The sequence below is a fragment of the Propithecus coquereli genome, unplaced genomic scaffold (assembly GCF_000956105.1).
Source record: "Propithecus coquereli isolate 6110/MARCELLA unplaced genomic scaffold, Pcoq_1.0 Scaffold73, whole genome shotgun sequence".
In the NCBI taxonomy this organism is placed as follows: Eukaryota; Metazoa; Chordata; class Mammalia; order Primates; family Indriidae; genus Propithecus; species Propithecus coquereli.
The window spans coordinates 6,193,278-6,209,098 of NW_012153396.1; the positions used below are offsets into that span (position 1 = coordinate 6,193,278).

At 39.5% G+C, this 15,821-nt stretch overlaps 1 protein-coding gene across 1 annotated transcript in view; it reads left to right on the forward strand.

Annotated features, from left to right (window-relative positions):
* The window catches only part of SORCS3 (sortilin-related VPS10 domain containing receptor 3), a 624,980-nt gene that overhangs the window by 456,238 nt on the left and 152,921 nt on the right, over positions 1-15,821 (forward strand). The window contains exon 7 of the mRNA XM_012661662.1: positions 11,410-11,528. Coding sequence (XP_012517116.1) covers positions 11,410-11,528 — 119 coding nt within the window. The remainder of the gene's footprint in view (positions 1-11,409; positions 11,529-15,821) is intronic.

Genomic DNA, 15,821 nt, shown 5'->3' on the forward strand with positions numbered 1-15,821 from the left:
GGGAAACTTCTGATAAAGGACGTCTACAAAAGATGTACAATGAACATCATCTTAATGATGAGACATTGAATGCTTTCTCCCTGAAAAACAGGGAAAAAGCAGGGATATTCAGTCTTGCCACTCATTCAACATCATGCTGAAAGTACTGGCCAGTGCAATAAAGCAAGAAAAATGAAATACCATTCATATAGATTGCAAAGGAAGAAAATAAAACTTGCTATTCTCATTGACATGGGTGTCTATGTAGCAAATTCCAAGGAATATGTAAGAACAATCTCCTAGAACTAATAAATGAGTTGAGCAAGGCTACAGAACATGAATTCAGTGGAGAAAAGGTATTTTCAATACATAGTGTTGGAACAATTACGCAGCTATCTGGGGAAAAATTAACTTGATAAAATTTAACTCAAAATGAATCATAGATCTAAATGTGAAATATAAAATTATAAAACTTTTAGAAGAAAACATAAGAGAAAATTTTCATGACCTTGGGTTGGACAAAGAGTTTTTAGATATGACACTCAGAGCAAAATCAGTAAAATAAATAATTGACAAGTTGGGTTTCATCAAAATTTAAAATATTTGCTCTTCAAATATACCATTCAAAACACTGGGAGAAAATATTTACAAATCATATATCCAACAAAGGACTTGTAACCAGAACATACAAAGAACTCTGAAAATATAGCAATAAAAAACAACCCATTTAAAAAAAGTGGGAAAAAGTTTGAACTGATCATTTAGCAAAGAAAATATGAGGATTACAAATAAGCATATGAAGCAATGCTCAACATCATGAGACATTAGGGAAACACATATTAAAACCATAATGATGTATCACTACATGCTTATTGGAATCATTAAAATAAACATAACTTACAATAATAAGTGCTGGCAAGGAAGCAAAGCAACTAGACCCTCATGCATTGCTGGTGGGAAAGCAAAATGATGCAGCCACTTTGGAAAATCATTTTGGCAGTTTCTTATAAAGTCACACACACTTTATAACCCAGCAATACCATTCCTTCTACATATTTAGCCTAGAGAAATGAAAAAATTGTATTCACACAAAAGACTCTACACAAATATCTGTAGCAGATTTATTTATTTAATAATCACCCAAAACTGGAAACAACCTAAATATCCTTCAATGGATGAATGAATTAGTAAGCTGTTGGTACATCCATAAAATGGAATACTACTCACTGATATCAATACTTGCAACCACACAGACGAATTTAAAGGCGTTATACTGCGTGAATAAGCTAGTCTCAAAAGATTACATACTGTATTATTCAATTTATATGATTTATGGGAAAGGCAAACTATAGGGATAGAGAATATATCAGTGGTTTTCATACTGAGGAAAGTATTTGACAAGAAAGGGCCACATGAGAGAATTTTTTAGGATGATGTCACTGTTCTGTAACCTGATTATGGTGGTGGTTACATAAGTCTATATATCTGTTCAGATTTATAGAATTGTGTGCCAAAATATTCACTGTAAATTAAAAAAAATAAGTCCGTATTAAAAATACTAAAATTAAAATCTATGATGAGAAAAACTAGAAGGTGTGGTTCTTGGCTTCTAGTTCTGAATCCAAGCATCATTATAATCACCTGGGGAAAACACACACACACACACACACACACACACACACACACACACACACGCATGCATGCATGCATGCATGCACGCCTGGGCTCCACCACAAATCGATGAATGAAGAATCTCTAGGGAAAGGTCCTAGACATTGGCCCCTTATGAAATTGTCGTGGTGCTTTTAAAGTGCTTGTAGGTAGGACAGAGAACCACTGCACTAGACCTGAGCTTCTCGAACTTGAATATGCACATGCATCGTCTGGAGAGCTTGTTCAAACAAGCATCCCATATTCCTGACCAGTTCTCAGGTGCTGCTGCTAGTCTGGGGACTCCACTTTGAACCACACTGCACTGCACTGAGCTGTGAAGTAGATACAGGCCAACAGGACACAGTCAACACTGAGTAGCCCGTGAGCTAATGGGAGAGGCAGATGTATACGCAGATCATTGTTGCAACGTATTATGCTAAAGACCACGGAGATGTTGATTTACACATCATCGTATCATTGACAAAGTGTTGTGGGAACCAGCCCAACTGCTGAGTGACTGAAGCCTACACAGAAGGGGCCATGGCTATGCTTCATCTTGTGGGATGAGTGATATTTTCCCAAGGGTTTGGTAGAAAGGGGGGATGGGGAAGTTATGCTAGAGCTGTTTTGTCCGGCACAGCATTCATTTAATATCCCGTGATTATCGAGTCTTTAAAATGTGCTGTCCAAATCAAGGTGTGCTTTAAGTGTAAAACACATATCAGGTTTCAAAGACGTACTATGAATAAAACAATGAAAAATTGCTCCTTAATTTTTATACTGATGCACGATGAAATGATAATATTTTGGGATATATTGGGCTAAATAAAACATATTAAATTAATTTCACTTTCCTATTTACTTTTTAATATGGCTACTAAAAAATTTAAAAGGTCATTTGTGGCTCACATTGTATGTCTGTTGAATAGCACTGCTCAGCACAGAGCCTGGCCTTTTCAGCTGTGTGGCGTGGCAGTGACAATCTTGTCTCTAAACCTGGTTCTGGCACTTGGAGCATACCCAGCATTAGCTGGTTCCTTTTCTTGTTTATGTATCAGAATCCCCACTCTGGCTTAGTCCTCATCCACCTTTTTGGGAGTCAGGTTTTCTGATTAAGCTAAAAGCATCGGATTATCTCTTGCCCTAGCAAGGCTTCAACAGGACAGTCCAGCCAGTTTGGTTCACAACAGTGTGAATCCTGTTTCACTGGATTCAAATGGCTTTTTCTCCCATTCTGTTCGGAAATCATCTTTCTCCAAATGTCTCCTGTGCATTATTTCTCTCTTTTTCTCTCTCTCTTTCTCTCTGACACACAATCAGTTACTCAGTCACTGACAGGACAGACAGACAGACAAGCCACACACTCATCCTCCACGTAAGAGGCAATTGAGTATCTACAGAAAGAGCATTAACTTGCTGACATAAGAATTGAGTTGGAGAATTAACTCGTCATTTAGAAGCTGTTTGACCTTGGACACATTGCTTAGTCTTTCTGTGATCCCTCATCTAGTGCTTTAAAATACTAATAAATATAAGAAGCATTTTTATAATTGATTGTTTTTTCCATCGGTTTTCCAATGAAGATCTTATTGTAGGTAAAATTGACGACAAGGTAGATTTCAGTTCAGTGAACAAATGAGTAACAATTAGGAGTGCCCCAAATGCCACAGGCTGCTTTGTGAAGCAATGGGCTCCCTTCATTGGAAATTCTCAAGCGCAAGCCAGATGGATGCCTATTAGGGGCACAGTGATAAGTGAACCTGAACATGGGCAAAAAGTTTGAAACATCCAGACATTCTGGAAATTTCTAGAATCAAAACCCATAGTACAAATTCCACCATTCCTTGTCCTCATGTTATTATCAAGCCTCATTAATCAATTACTGCACTTTCTCCTAGGTCAAGATAAAGCCTAAGACTTCTTAACAGAGCATTCCAGGCAGGCATGAGTAATCAAACGGGCTTATTGTGCAAGGCAAAACTATTAGCTTTGCAGACTAAACTCTAGGCTTTAGACGCATATATTATTGCCTCTTAAAGGAACTTGGATCATTGATTAGTTCAATGATTTTTGAATTGTGTTAACTCAGAGCTCTAGTAGCTCTCTAAGAACTCAGAGGTGAAGATGAGGCTGCAGCAGGAATTAGGCAATGGGACCGCAGACTGCTTGCCTTCTGCTCAACTAGAGCGGGCACACTGAAACCCACTCTATGTATTGGGATATAGATCACCTTTGGTAAAAGGACTCCAGAATTTTTTTTTTAAAAGTGAGAATATATAAGAAATTTTCAAATGTATCACATCTCAAAGGCACCAAAATATATAACACTTTGCCCAAAATCACATAGACAGCCAGTAACGGGCACTGGACCAGAACGTAGATTCTGGTCTAATTCTCAACCTGATTTTCCTTCCATGTTTCACATACATAGTGGTTAAAATCATAGGTACCAGCATCAAATCGCCTGGGTTCAAATCCTAGCTCTGTCACTTCCTAGAGTTGTGGAACTTAGGCAAATCACTTAATCATCTGTGACTCAATTTCCTCATCTCTAATATGGGGATGATAATAATTATAACTCCTTGGGTTGTTAGAAGAATTAAATCAATTAATGCAGATAGTTCCTAGAATACCGGCCAACATAGAGTGAGCATACTTTTGTCATCATCATCGTCATCATCATCATCTTCATCATCTAATTATCATATTCAGGGTCAGTATAGTTGACAAGTGAAGTGGAAAGATCCCTGGGTGGAGTGTCAGAATTGCTAATACTCAGTATCACTAGTGATTTCTCACTCTCTCTAACTGTCAGATTGCCTCCTGTGTCATTCAGAAGGCAGAGAATGCTGGAATTTTCCTACAGGAGAGTAGAAGTTTCACAAAATGTCTCAATTCTTAAGTTCAGTAGAAAGAATGAAAGCTACCTTTTTAGATTGTTTTTCTTAAATTTCAGTATATTGTGGGGGTACAAATGTTTAGGTTACATATATTGCCTTTGCCCTACCTGAGTCAGAGCTTCAAGTGTGTCCATCCCCCAGACTGTGCACACTGCACTGATTGGATGTGTATATACCCATCCCCTCCTCCCCCTCCCATCTGCCCGACACCTGATGAATGTTATTACTATATGGGCACTTAAGTGTTGATCAGTTAAAACCAATTTGATGGTGAGTACATGTGGTGCTTGTTTTTCTATTCTTGTGATACTTCACTTAGTAGAATGGGCTCCAGCTTCTATCCAGGATAATACAATAGGTGCTAGTTTTTTGTGGCTGAGTAGAACTCCATGGTATACCTATACCACATTTTATTAATCCACTCATGTATTGATGGGCCCTTGGGCTGTTTCTGCATCTTTGCAATTGTGAATTGTGCTGCTATAAACATTCTAGTGCAGATGTCTTTTTTATAGAATGTGTTTTGTTCCTTTGGGTAGCTTCTGCACAGCCAAGGAAACTATCATGAGAGCAAACAGACAACCTACAGAATGGGAGATAGTATTCACATGTTACACATCTGATAAAGGGCTGATAACTAAAATCTATATAGAACTCAGGAAAATCAGCAAGAAAAAAATCCAACAACCCTATCAAAAATGGGCAAAGGACATGGACAGAAACTTTTCAAAAGAAGATAGACTAATGGCCAAGAAACGTGAAAAAATGCTCAGCATCTCTACTCATCAGGGAAATGCAAATCAAAACCACAATGAGATATCACTTATCTTCAGTGAGAATGATCTTTATAAAAAAGTCCCCAAACAATAAATGTTGGTGTGGACACAGAGATAGGAACACTCATACACTGCTGGTGGGACTGCAAACTAGTGCAATCTCTGTGGAAAGGAATATGGAGATACCTCAAGGAGCTACAAGTAGAACTATCATTTGATCCAGATACCTTTTTTTGTTGGTTGATTTTGTTTGTTTCAGTACGTATTATGTTTCCATTGCTGTATCAGGCATTTGTAGCAATATCACTTTCTTTGTTTTGAACTATGTCTTCAAATATGTTAGCTGCACTCCCCAGTCAAGAAAAATGATGCGTATGGAAGGTAAATGACTTTTCAGAGTTACCTTTAATTGGCTTGTTTTTACTTATATTCATTTGAGAGTTAATTTTATTTAAATACAAACGGCTCCTGGGTATTCCTGTAAGAGAAGGCCTGAAGTGCTGAATTTGCTTTTTGTTCACAATTTTAATTCACTTTTTCAATTTCTTACAATAGGTATATTACCCGAAGGGATGGGAGTTGAGCGAATCAAAGAAAGTATTTTTTGTCTGAGGTGGCAAGAGGCAACGGCAAAATGTAATCACAAGTCACCATATAATTAAACATAACAAAAAATGTAGAGGCTTTTAATGTAATTCAGTTCAGTTTAACTTGTATTTACTGAGACTTTATAAAGTCAGCCTGAGGAGAGAAAAAGATGGGTAAGATTTTATTCCTGCCAGGAAAGAGCTGACCCTTTTGGAAAGGTTTGGCAGAACCCAACTGGGCTTTATGTGAAATGTGTTGATGTAGATGAGACGCTTGCCTTGCTGAGTGGAGGAGTCAGAGGCTGCCACCACGAGCCCTACAAACTCCTGGCAGAAATGCAACCCCTTGGGAAGAAAAGAAGGCTAAGGGTGTCAGGTTGTTTCAATCTCTCTGTCCACAGCCCCCAATTCTGTAAGCATCATCTACCCCGCATGGATCCCAAGACACATTCGTTTGTGAATGTCCTGTCTCTGTCATTGGACTTGGATTTCTCTGAGGTTAAGGACCTGTCTTATGCTCTCTGCTTCCTAGAACCCCAGGGGGAGTCTTACACCTGTAGCTTCTCCATATACCTTGATCCAATAAAAAAATGAATGAATCAGTGTATGTGAGGCAGCCCTACTCACCGTAGGAGATCCTTGGTCCAACCTCTGTAGGGTGAGAAAGCATGGGGGCTGGCTCCATCTAGGAGATGTTCTCACCATTCCCAAAGGTCCTGCTAGCAATGGGGCTAGTTTTAAATAGGGCCAGATATTTCCGAAGTTTCCAAGCAGAATCCTTTATTCATGATGCAGGGAACAAAGCCTTTGACTTTTAGTTTTTGTAAGTAGAGCAATGAGAAATACATCAGGAAGACATTTAACATTTAGAAATATGCTAATTATGAGGATTAGCCATTTAGGAAATAACTCTGTGGTTTTTCCACAGAAATATCCAAATGAGATGTTCATACTGTCCAGTCTTTCTAGTTTTTCTTTTGAGAATGTTTTGAAGGGGAGGATAGAAAATAGAAGTTCAAGAATAAGGATTAGTCAAACACAAGCCATTAACATGCAATTATGTAGTGTGTTCCATGAGGTTTGCCTACATATAATAAAAGTCCTTATGCAGTTTTCACTCCCTTTTTCAAGAATTTCTTTCTCATGTAGCATACTTCCCCATCCAGGCTAAACTGAAGGGCTGCCTCCTCCTTGAAGTCCTCCTTGGTTTTTCCAGCTCAGAGACACTTTTTTCTTACCTGAACGCTCGCAGTGCTTAAGGAAAGTAAACGGTGATATGAATTCAGAATATGACTTTGCTGTGAGACCAGTAATACCATGGTCTTTTGATTCTCCACAATAAAACAGAACATTATCTATTATAATTTGAAGGTATGAGAGATGCTGAGAGTTAAATCCCTTTCCCTCTCTCTTCATAATTAAAAAATAGCTAACATTTATTGATCTGTTAAAATGTATCCACGATGTGCTAAGCATTTTTCATGCATCATCTTGTTTAATCCTGATGACGTTTCTCAGAGGCACATACCATATTGTCTGCATCTCACAGATGAAAAGCTGTACTGCTCCTTGGACAAGGCCAGTCCACACATAGTGAGTTCAGGATTCGAACCCAGCACTTTCCATCTTTGGAGGCCTTGCTCTCAAACACCACAGTGTTCTCCGGAGGTCTGGACCACTTCCATTTCACCTGGCATCTGGTGTTATTAAAAAACACAAAAAGATCGCAATTGTTAGAAGTCTATTTGGGGATTTTAAGTTATATGATAAATATCTTTGTGAGTTTCATCATAGAATCTCTACAACTGTATCCAGCTTCATTTGGAAGTAATGTCCAAAGTTCAAATCTGAGACCTTCTACAAATGTGAGGTTTGACCCAAATGGTGTCCCCTTCCCCCCCCTGACACCCACAGTTCCCCCGTGGCCCCCAGCACTTTCTGCTTGGCTGCCAGGCCTGCCTGATAATTTAGTTCCCCTATACTCCCTACTTGGGGTTCTTACCAGGCAGAGGGGACTGTATCACTTACCGTATCTCTATGTTTTAAAAAATAAAAGTGTTGAGACTTCCAGTACATGAGTCCAGCTGAAGACTATAAGGCCCCCAAATTTTAAGTGATTTCAAAAACTCATTTTAGTGCCGCCTTCTTGTTAAATTGGACCTTTCATTCCATGCTGGGCAGTGACACGCAGGGAGAGAGCCAACAAGTAGAATGAGTTTGGCACGACATCGTGCCTGCTACGGGCCGAGGTTTAGGTAGATTTTGATTTTGTTTGGGTGGCCTTGAAAATACTTGATTTTGTTTTTTTCAAAGTGCCCAAATGAGAGAGTGAGTACTAAATGGCCGGGGGAGAATGAGCCAGTGCGTGGGGATAAGCAGGAGTCCCTCTGTGCGCACCTTTGATTACCAGGGCAGGGAGCTTTCTGCGACACGGGCTGGTAAGAAGGAAGCAGGTTGTCATGTCAACACCTGTGGCTTCTTTACATGTATTTACTGCAGCCTTTCACTGTGTTTTGGTGCTTTATTCTAAGAGCAAATTACTAAGACTATGTGGGTCCAAAAGTATTCCTGGTGGGCGGGCAATGTGCTCCAAAGCACAGCCTGGGCTTCCTGCCTTCCTTCCCCTTTCCTCTCAGCCCGCAGTGGAAAACCAGGCCACTCTTGGCTTCATCTGTGAACAAACACAGAGGAAGGGATGTGGGCTGCACGTAAAGAATGCTGGACGAGCTGGGCTCGCTACAGGGTCAGGGAATGGGGGTAGGAAGGTCTGTTCCTTTCCTGGGAAGGTAGGTCGTGGCCAAATTACAGAGTAGAGATAAGAAATGAGTGGCTCTGGGGTCCCATTTGGAATGTAGGCTTGTTTTCTTTGGCCTACATCATATGTTAAATTTAAATTAGCTGTCACTTTTGAAAAATCAGAAAGTTTTACATTAAAAAAATAGGAGCATTTGACTCTACTTAGAAACTCAAAATGTCTCATTCCTGCATGAGAATGCTGAACTGAGCTGACAAGCAGCTCCCCCTTCAAAGAGGTAAGCGTTTGCCACTGGTTGTGGCCCCACTGCCCCTCTGCCATCCTCGACCTGGAGACCTTGGGGCAGCCAACCTTTCTCATCTCACCCCAGCTCATTTACTCTTATCTATGACCTGTCTGGCTCCTTAGGCATTTGAGTGTATTAAATGTTCTGTCATAGGCAGATATCTGGGCTCTGTCCCAGGGCACTCAGCCCTGCTGGTGGTTTTGATGCAGGGAGGTGTTTGCTCAGGTTTCGGTTTTAGAGATGACCCTGGCTCCTTGCCTCAGGTCTGCCCAGGTTCCGATCCCTCATCCACTTGAACTCTAGTTGTGAAAGGTGTGCAACAGGAACACAGATGACAAGGAAGTGTCCCAGGCAAGTGGCACAGGCAATGGAGAGAAGTGAGGAGACTCTGGAGCGACTTCAGAGGCAGAATTGGTTCCTAATCTAAGGTTTAGGAACTGACAGGATTGTATGGGTTGAAGAAGAAAGAAAAGTTTAAGGGCTTTAGCTACTGGGCAGATGATTAGGCTGCTGATAGGATGAGCCCAGTATTAAATATGTTTGGATTATGGTTATGAAAACAAATGGGCATCACTCAAATATAGGCATTCAAGAAGTAGGTGTCTATAGCACATAACGAATTAATTTCTCATCGAAACGTTTTCTTGTTAGATTAGCATCAGGTTTACAAATTAATATGTGTAATAGCTACATATGAGTAAGCCCTTTCCTAGACAGCAGATTCTTTTAGAATTAACGATCTCTGTCTCATTATTTTCTGTATTACCGAGTATATAGTATGTGCACAAGAAATGTTGAATCCATCCACCAATTAATTAAAGAGCATTCTGGGAGGCCGAGGCGAGAGGATTACTCGAGGTCAGGAGTTCGAGATCAGCCTGAGCAAGAGCAAGACTCCGTCTCTACTAAAAATAGAAAGAAATTAGCTGGACAACTAAAAATATATAGAAAAAAATAAGCTGGTCATGGTGGTACACGTCTGTAGTCCCAGCTACTCGGGACGCTGAGGCAGGAGGATCGCTTGAGCCCAGGAGTTTGAGGTTGCTGTGAGCTAGGCTGACACCACGGCATTCTAGCCTGGGCAACACAGTGAGACTCTGTCTCCAAAAAAAAAAAAAATTAATTAAAGAGAAACAGGGATAATTTAAAATACCTTTATCTTAAACTCAATTGTTATAACTTTTGTTTCTTTAAACCATTTTTTCTTTATTTATCTCTGCTGTGTATTACCCCTCCACTGTAGCCTGACACCTCTGTACACATATGTACATGTACAAGGTAATAATTGCATAGGTAGATATATGTAATAATACATGAGGTTTTAGGTGATAAAGATTGCTTCATTTTTAATTTTGAAGTGATTTCTACTTTCCATTTTGAGCATTTATTTTTAAATTCCATTGAATGAATAATAACCATATTTTAAAGCAAATGTATACAGTGGTTTCTTCAGAGAGACTCACCTGTAGCTTTTGTAAGGGGCAAACAACCAAAAGGACTGTCTTTTGGACCCTGTAGACATAATCAAAATGCCTTTTAGAGCCAAAGATGCCCCATTGAGCTATGGCTGCTGTCATAAATATTTTGGGTTGCTTGAGGAGAGGGAAGAGGGTTCAGCTGTTGATATCTTTAGGAGATTTTACAAGTAATTATCAAGTTTTATAAATTTTATATAAGTAATAAGTGAATACATTCTTCTTGTAAAAATCATAAAGATGTATATAATGTAAAAAGCAAAGGCCTCACTCCAATTCTGTGTATGTCCTAAGTCCATTTCTTTCCCCCAAAATGATCATAGCTAAATGTTATATGTATCTTATAAAACTTACTTTCTGTGAAGTTGTGGCAAAAACCTATACATTTATAAAGATAAGTTTTTTTCAAAACATAAATTGGATCATACTTTACATGATGTTAAATAATTTTTAAAAGGTTGCAGAGCAGTGACTTAGAGAAATTACTATGTTGCATATGTAGGTTCTTTTAATTACAGCATAGTACTCTGATATGTATGTATCTTAGTTTATTTAAATGTTCTTTAATTCATGGACATTTAGCCTGTTTCTAATTTCTCACTGCTATGAACAATGCGACAATGAGCATCTTTCCCCTTGTTACTTTGTGAAAATACATGAGCCTTTCTCTAGAAAACAGCCCTTGAATGACAGTTACTGGTACAAGATATGCACATTGAAACTTCTGGTAGTCATTTGAAATTTGTTCTTCCATAAAACTATGCCAATTTACTTTTTCCCCCAGTATGATATGAAATTAACTCTCTCCCCATTCTCTTGCTTAAAATAGGTATTCTCATTTTTATAATTATTATAAATTTTGTGGACAAAAACGTAAAATCTCACTGTTGTTACAAATCACTTCATTGATCCCCCATGAAGTAGAGCCTTGTGTGCTGCTGGGAGCGCCCTCACCATTTCCTCTCGAGTCTAAGCATCACTCTGCCCTCCTGTTTCAGATGCCCACTACCTCACCTGCAGGATCCAGGAATGCGCCGAGACAACGCGGAGTGGGCCCTTTGCCCGCTCCATTGACATCAGTTCCCTGGTTGTCCAGGACGAATATATCTTCATTCAGGTGAGTACAGAAAGTGCAGCAAAAAGGGGAAGGAGGATGCATAAGTGAAGTTGGCTGTCTGTTCAGAAAATAAGGACAGATTTCCCAAGGTTGTGCAGATGTGCAGTGGGAACACTGTCCCTCCTTTGTTTTGGGGACTCCCTGCCCTGGGGAGAGCCCAGACATCTACTGGAAGATGAAAACATCATGTGGATCAGTATCCTTTGCAGGGAATTTCAGTGACCCACTGAATCCTTCAGTTGGATTGCCATTGGTGACACCGGAGCTGTCTTAAAATGACTAGGTCTTGGGCTGAGGTCTCCAATCAGATTTGACTTTAAGTAATTTATCAGAGCCACATTCTATTTCTGTACAAAGTGATTTCTCTAACTTGGGAGTGAGAATCCCCAATAAGTTAAGCATCTTTAGGATTTTCTTTCAGGAAAAATCTAGAACTCACTACATTTTCCCCTTCCTTTCCAGTGCCGACTACCTCCTCAAATGTCCAAGTCCCAAATCCTTTCCTTCCAGAACTGACTCTTAGGAAAAACTAGGTGGGACTCACATTTCTAGGTAGGCGAGGGAAGCCTTCTTTTGGGTTCTGAGTTTTGTCACCTTTGCTACATACTGGAAGGAGGTCCAAAATAAAGCAAAAATGCTCCACCAAATGACTGGCAGAGTGTGAGTGTGACAACTCAAACTTGGCGTTGGATGGTGACTTTGATTTCCCTGCCTCTGCCTTTCCACCCTTCTATTCTCAGTTGTTTTGCAAACTACTTCCCACAGGAAAATTGAACTTTGAAACCTCCTTGAGTTTGCTCAGACCTATGCACTTGAATAACCTTCTCTTCCTGACCCTTGGTCTTTCAGTCCAGATCAATCCCATCTCCTCTAGGAGACTCTCCATGAACTTCCAAGCTCAGTGTCACTCGCCCTCCTCTGAACTCTGCAGCTCCATGGTCTATACAATTTCTGTTGTCACACAAGCTATTAGGAGCCATTGCTTATTAAATCTCGATTGATTTGTCTTCTTTCCAAATTGCATTTTACACTTTCTGAGAGTAGGGACAATATTTTATACACACATTTTACCCTGAAGTCTCAGCCCTAACAAGATATATTTGCAAATCAGGGGTGTTCAATGATTACTTGTTGTATTGATAGATTGTGGCTGTAGCAGTACTTCTTTCTATAGCTTAGTTGCATAGATTTTTGAGGTCTAGTAAAATACAGGAAAAGTAGCTAGCCACACAGAATCTGTCTTGAAGGAGGAAGTCTCTGCAGCTTCAAAAATCTCTGTTTCTCAGCTTGATTAGAAGCCAGAATCTCAGAATTGTGTTTCTAAGTCCTGGCAAGTCAATAACACTCTCATTCTCCTATTCACAGGATTTATTGAACACGTACAATATTGAACACTGCACAATATATAATGCTAGTCACTACACTGGGCGTTCCCCAGCTTTCTGCCCTTGCCTTGCTTCTCTTTGTAGCCAGCGCTCTCTCCCCGAGCAGTGCCATGGTTTTGAGTACCAGTTCCCTGTTTTGATGACTCTCGAGTCAGTGAGCTGAGACCTCTACCATATACTGCAGACATGTATGTCTAATAACCATCTCAGCATCCCAATGTGGATGTTCCACAGGTAAAACAATCAACACGTCACCCTTGACCCTCACAAAATTGGTGGCAAAACCCTCTACAGGTCACTCAAGATAGAAACCTGAAGGTCAAACCGTGTCACCAAATTAAATGAATCCACAGCCTCTGAAAATATCACTTATAGTGATTTCTTCAGTGTGTCCTTTCATTCCATTGCCTTTGTTGTGGTCCCCACGTAAGGCTGTTACCTCTTTGTTTCTACTTAAGATTTTTTTTAAGTATAAGAATAGAGGTGATTTATGAATTTACCAATCTGATTGCCCTTACCTTAATGCTAATGCTGTATATAATGATGAACATGGCAGAATTGTTTCTGGGAAATATGACTTAGAAATAAAAATGTTCATATTTTTGTTTTCATTTTTCCTTGTGTTGCATAAAGTTTTCTGGAATTCTGCAAGCAGATATCCAGAGTTTTAAAAAAAATTATCCTGAAACATTTCTTTTTTTATTATACGGGAAGGAAACAGAAGTTTTGGTTTTTTTTTTTATCAGCATCAATTTTTATTTTGTTTGAAAGATATATGAGGTTCCATTATTCAATAAAGTTCAGTTTATTGCCTAGTACACGTGAGGTTCCCTGTACTAGGTGCCGGGGTTAAGACAGTGAACACAATAAAGTTTCTCTGTTAGCGGTGCTTAATTCTAGTGGGAGACAGGAAAAAATATGTGTATGATATATACGTCCCTATATACATAGATATGAAAAGCTATAAAGTGTAATGGTTAAGAACATGTAGTTTAGAGCCCAACAGCCAGTGTTTTTTCAGAGTGTGGCTTTCCACTCTTAGCTGTGTGACCTTGAGCTGTGCCTCATTTGACTCATCTATAAAAAGAAGATAATTGTAGTACCCACTTCATGGGTTGCTGGGAGGATTATGTTTATTAATGCTGTCTGTAAAGCAGGAAAATAATGCCTAGAAACAGTGTTATGTGAATATTTTCTTTCTGTCGTTCGATCTCTCCTTTACTATTGTCTGTTTGTCTATCTACAAAATATACCAGATGGTGACCAATGCTATGGATAAGAGTAAGTCAGGGACTGTGAATGTTGGGGATAGAAAGATATTGCTATTTTAGTTAGGAGACCTGGGAAGGCCTCACTGAATACTGAACCGGGGAGAGATTGGCAGAAGACAGCACAGCCAGAGGGGAACATAGAGCCAGGTGTGTCCAGCCCTGGCTCCCTCGAGCCCCACATGGGGTTGTGGGGTGGGCAGTTAGAGATTTGAGTCTGGGTTCAGGAGTGGGGAGGTGGGGAGGTTGTAGCTGAGTTTATAAATTGGAAAGCTGTGAGCATATTGATAGTATTTTTAAACCACAAAATTGAAGTCACCAAGGAGGTAAATATATATAGAAAACAGAAACAATCCAAAGACTGGACCTTAGGGCACTCCAATATTTAGAGTACAGGGAGATGAGCAGGAGCCAGCAAATGAGACCTGGCCAGGGAAATCAGAGAAAAGGCCTGAAAGGTAGAGGGTGCTAGATCCCACAGGGCCCTGAAGGCCATTTTAACAACTTTGTTTTTCACTGTCAATGAGATGGGAAGCAGTGAATTAACATGCCCCAAATAATGCAAAAGGACAACAAACCTGAGAAAGACATTAGATTTCATTAATCATCAAACCAGCACATGCTATTTAATTTGTGGCTCTCAATCAGCTAAGATTGCAATGAAGTAAAAGAATGCTGGTGGGTTGCAGGTAGACAACTACCCATAGTACAGGTACAAATACAAATCAGTTGGCTATTAAGTATTTAATGAGTCCTTTCCTTTTCACAGGGGAGTTTGGCCATTTGCATTGATAGATATGACAGATATGTCTTAGTTCTGACGGTATATGTTTATTTGTTAAAAAAAAACACCTCTCATTATATGGTCTGTTTTCTTTATTTTCCTATGTATCTCTTTGATAATTTTGAATATTTATATTTTTGTTCTGGCTGCTTAGCTTCGTGAGTGTAACTTTGTAACATAACTGAATCTTTGATTTTTGGACAATAGATATTGATTTCCTGTTGTGAGCAATTATAAAATTAGTATATTTCCATGTATTTCTATTTTCTCCCCTTCTCTTCCACCACTCAGTTTTGAATAATTATACTATTTCCTTGTGTTTGCCTTACTATTTCAAATATAATTTTGTTAAACTTAAATATTTTATAAAGCACTGCTGAAGAAAGCTGAAAAACTAGTGTGCGTGTGTGACCTCCCGCCCTGTCCCCACTTTCCAACCCTTGTTTTCATTAACTAAATCGTGTTGGGGCACGTGCACTCTGCACCAGCATCCTTGCGTTTATCTTGATCTTAGCTTTACAGGCAGATGCATTCACCTGTCCCGGCAGTCCTTTTCCTGTATTTTCCCATTTATCTCTTGGCTGTCTGAAGTCTGTCCTTTAGTAATATTTTCAAGAAAGGCCAATTCTTGAATGCTGAAAATATGTTTATCTCCATTTATAGTTTAATATTATTTCTCATGGTATAAAATGTGTGCATCGGGCTGGGCACGATGGCTCACACCTTTAATCCTAGCACTCTGGGAGGCTGAGGCAGGAGGATTGCTTGAGCTCAGGAGTTCGAAACCAGCCTGAGCAAGAGCGAGACCCCGTCTCTACTAAAAATAGAAAGAAATTAATCGGACAACTAAAACTAT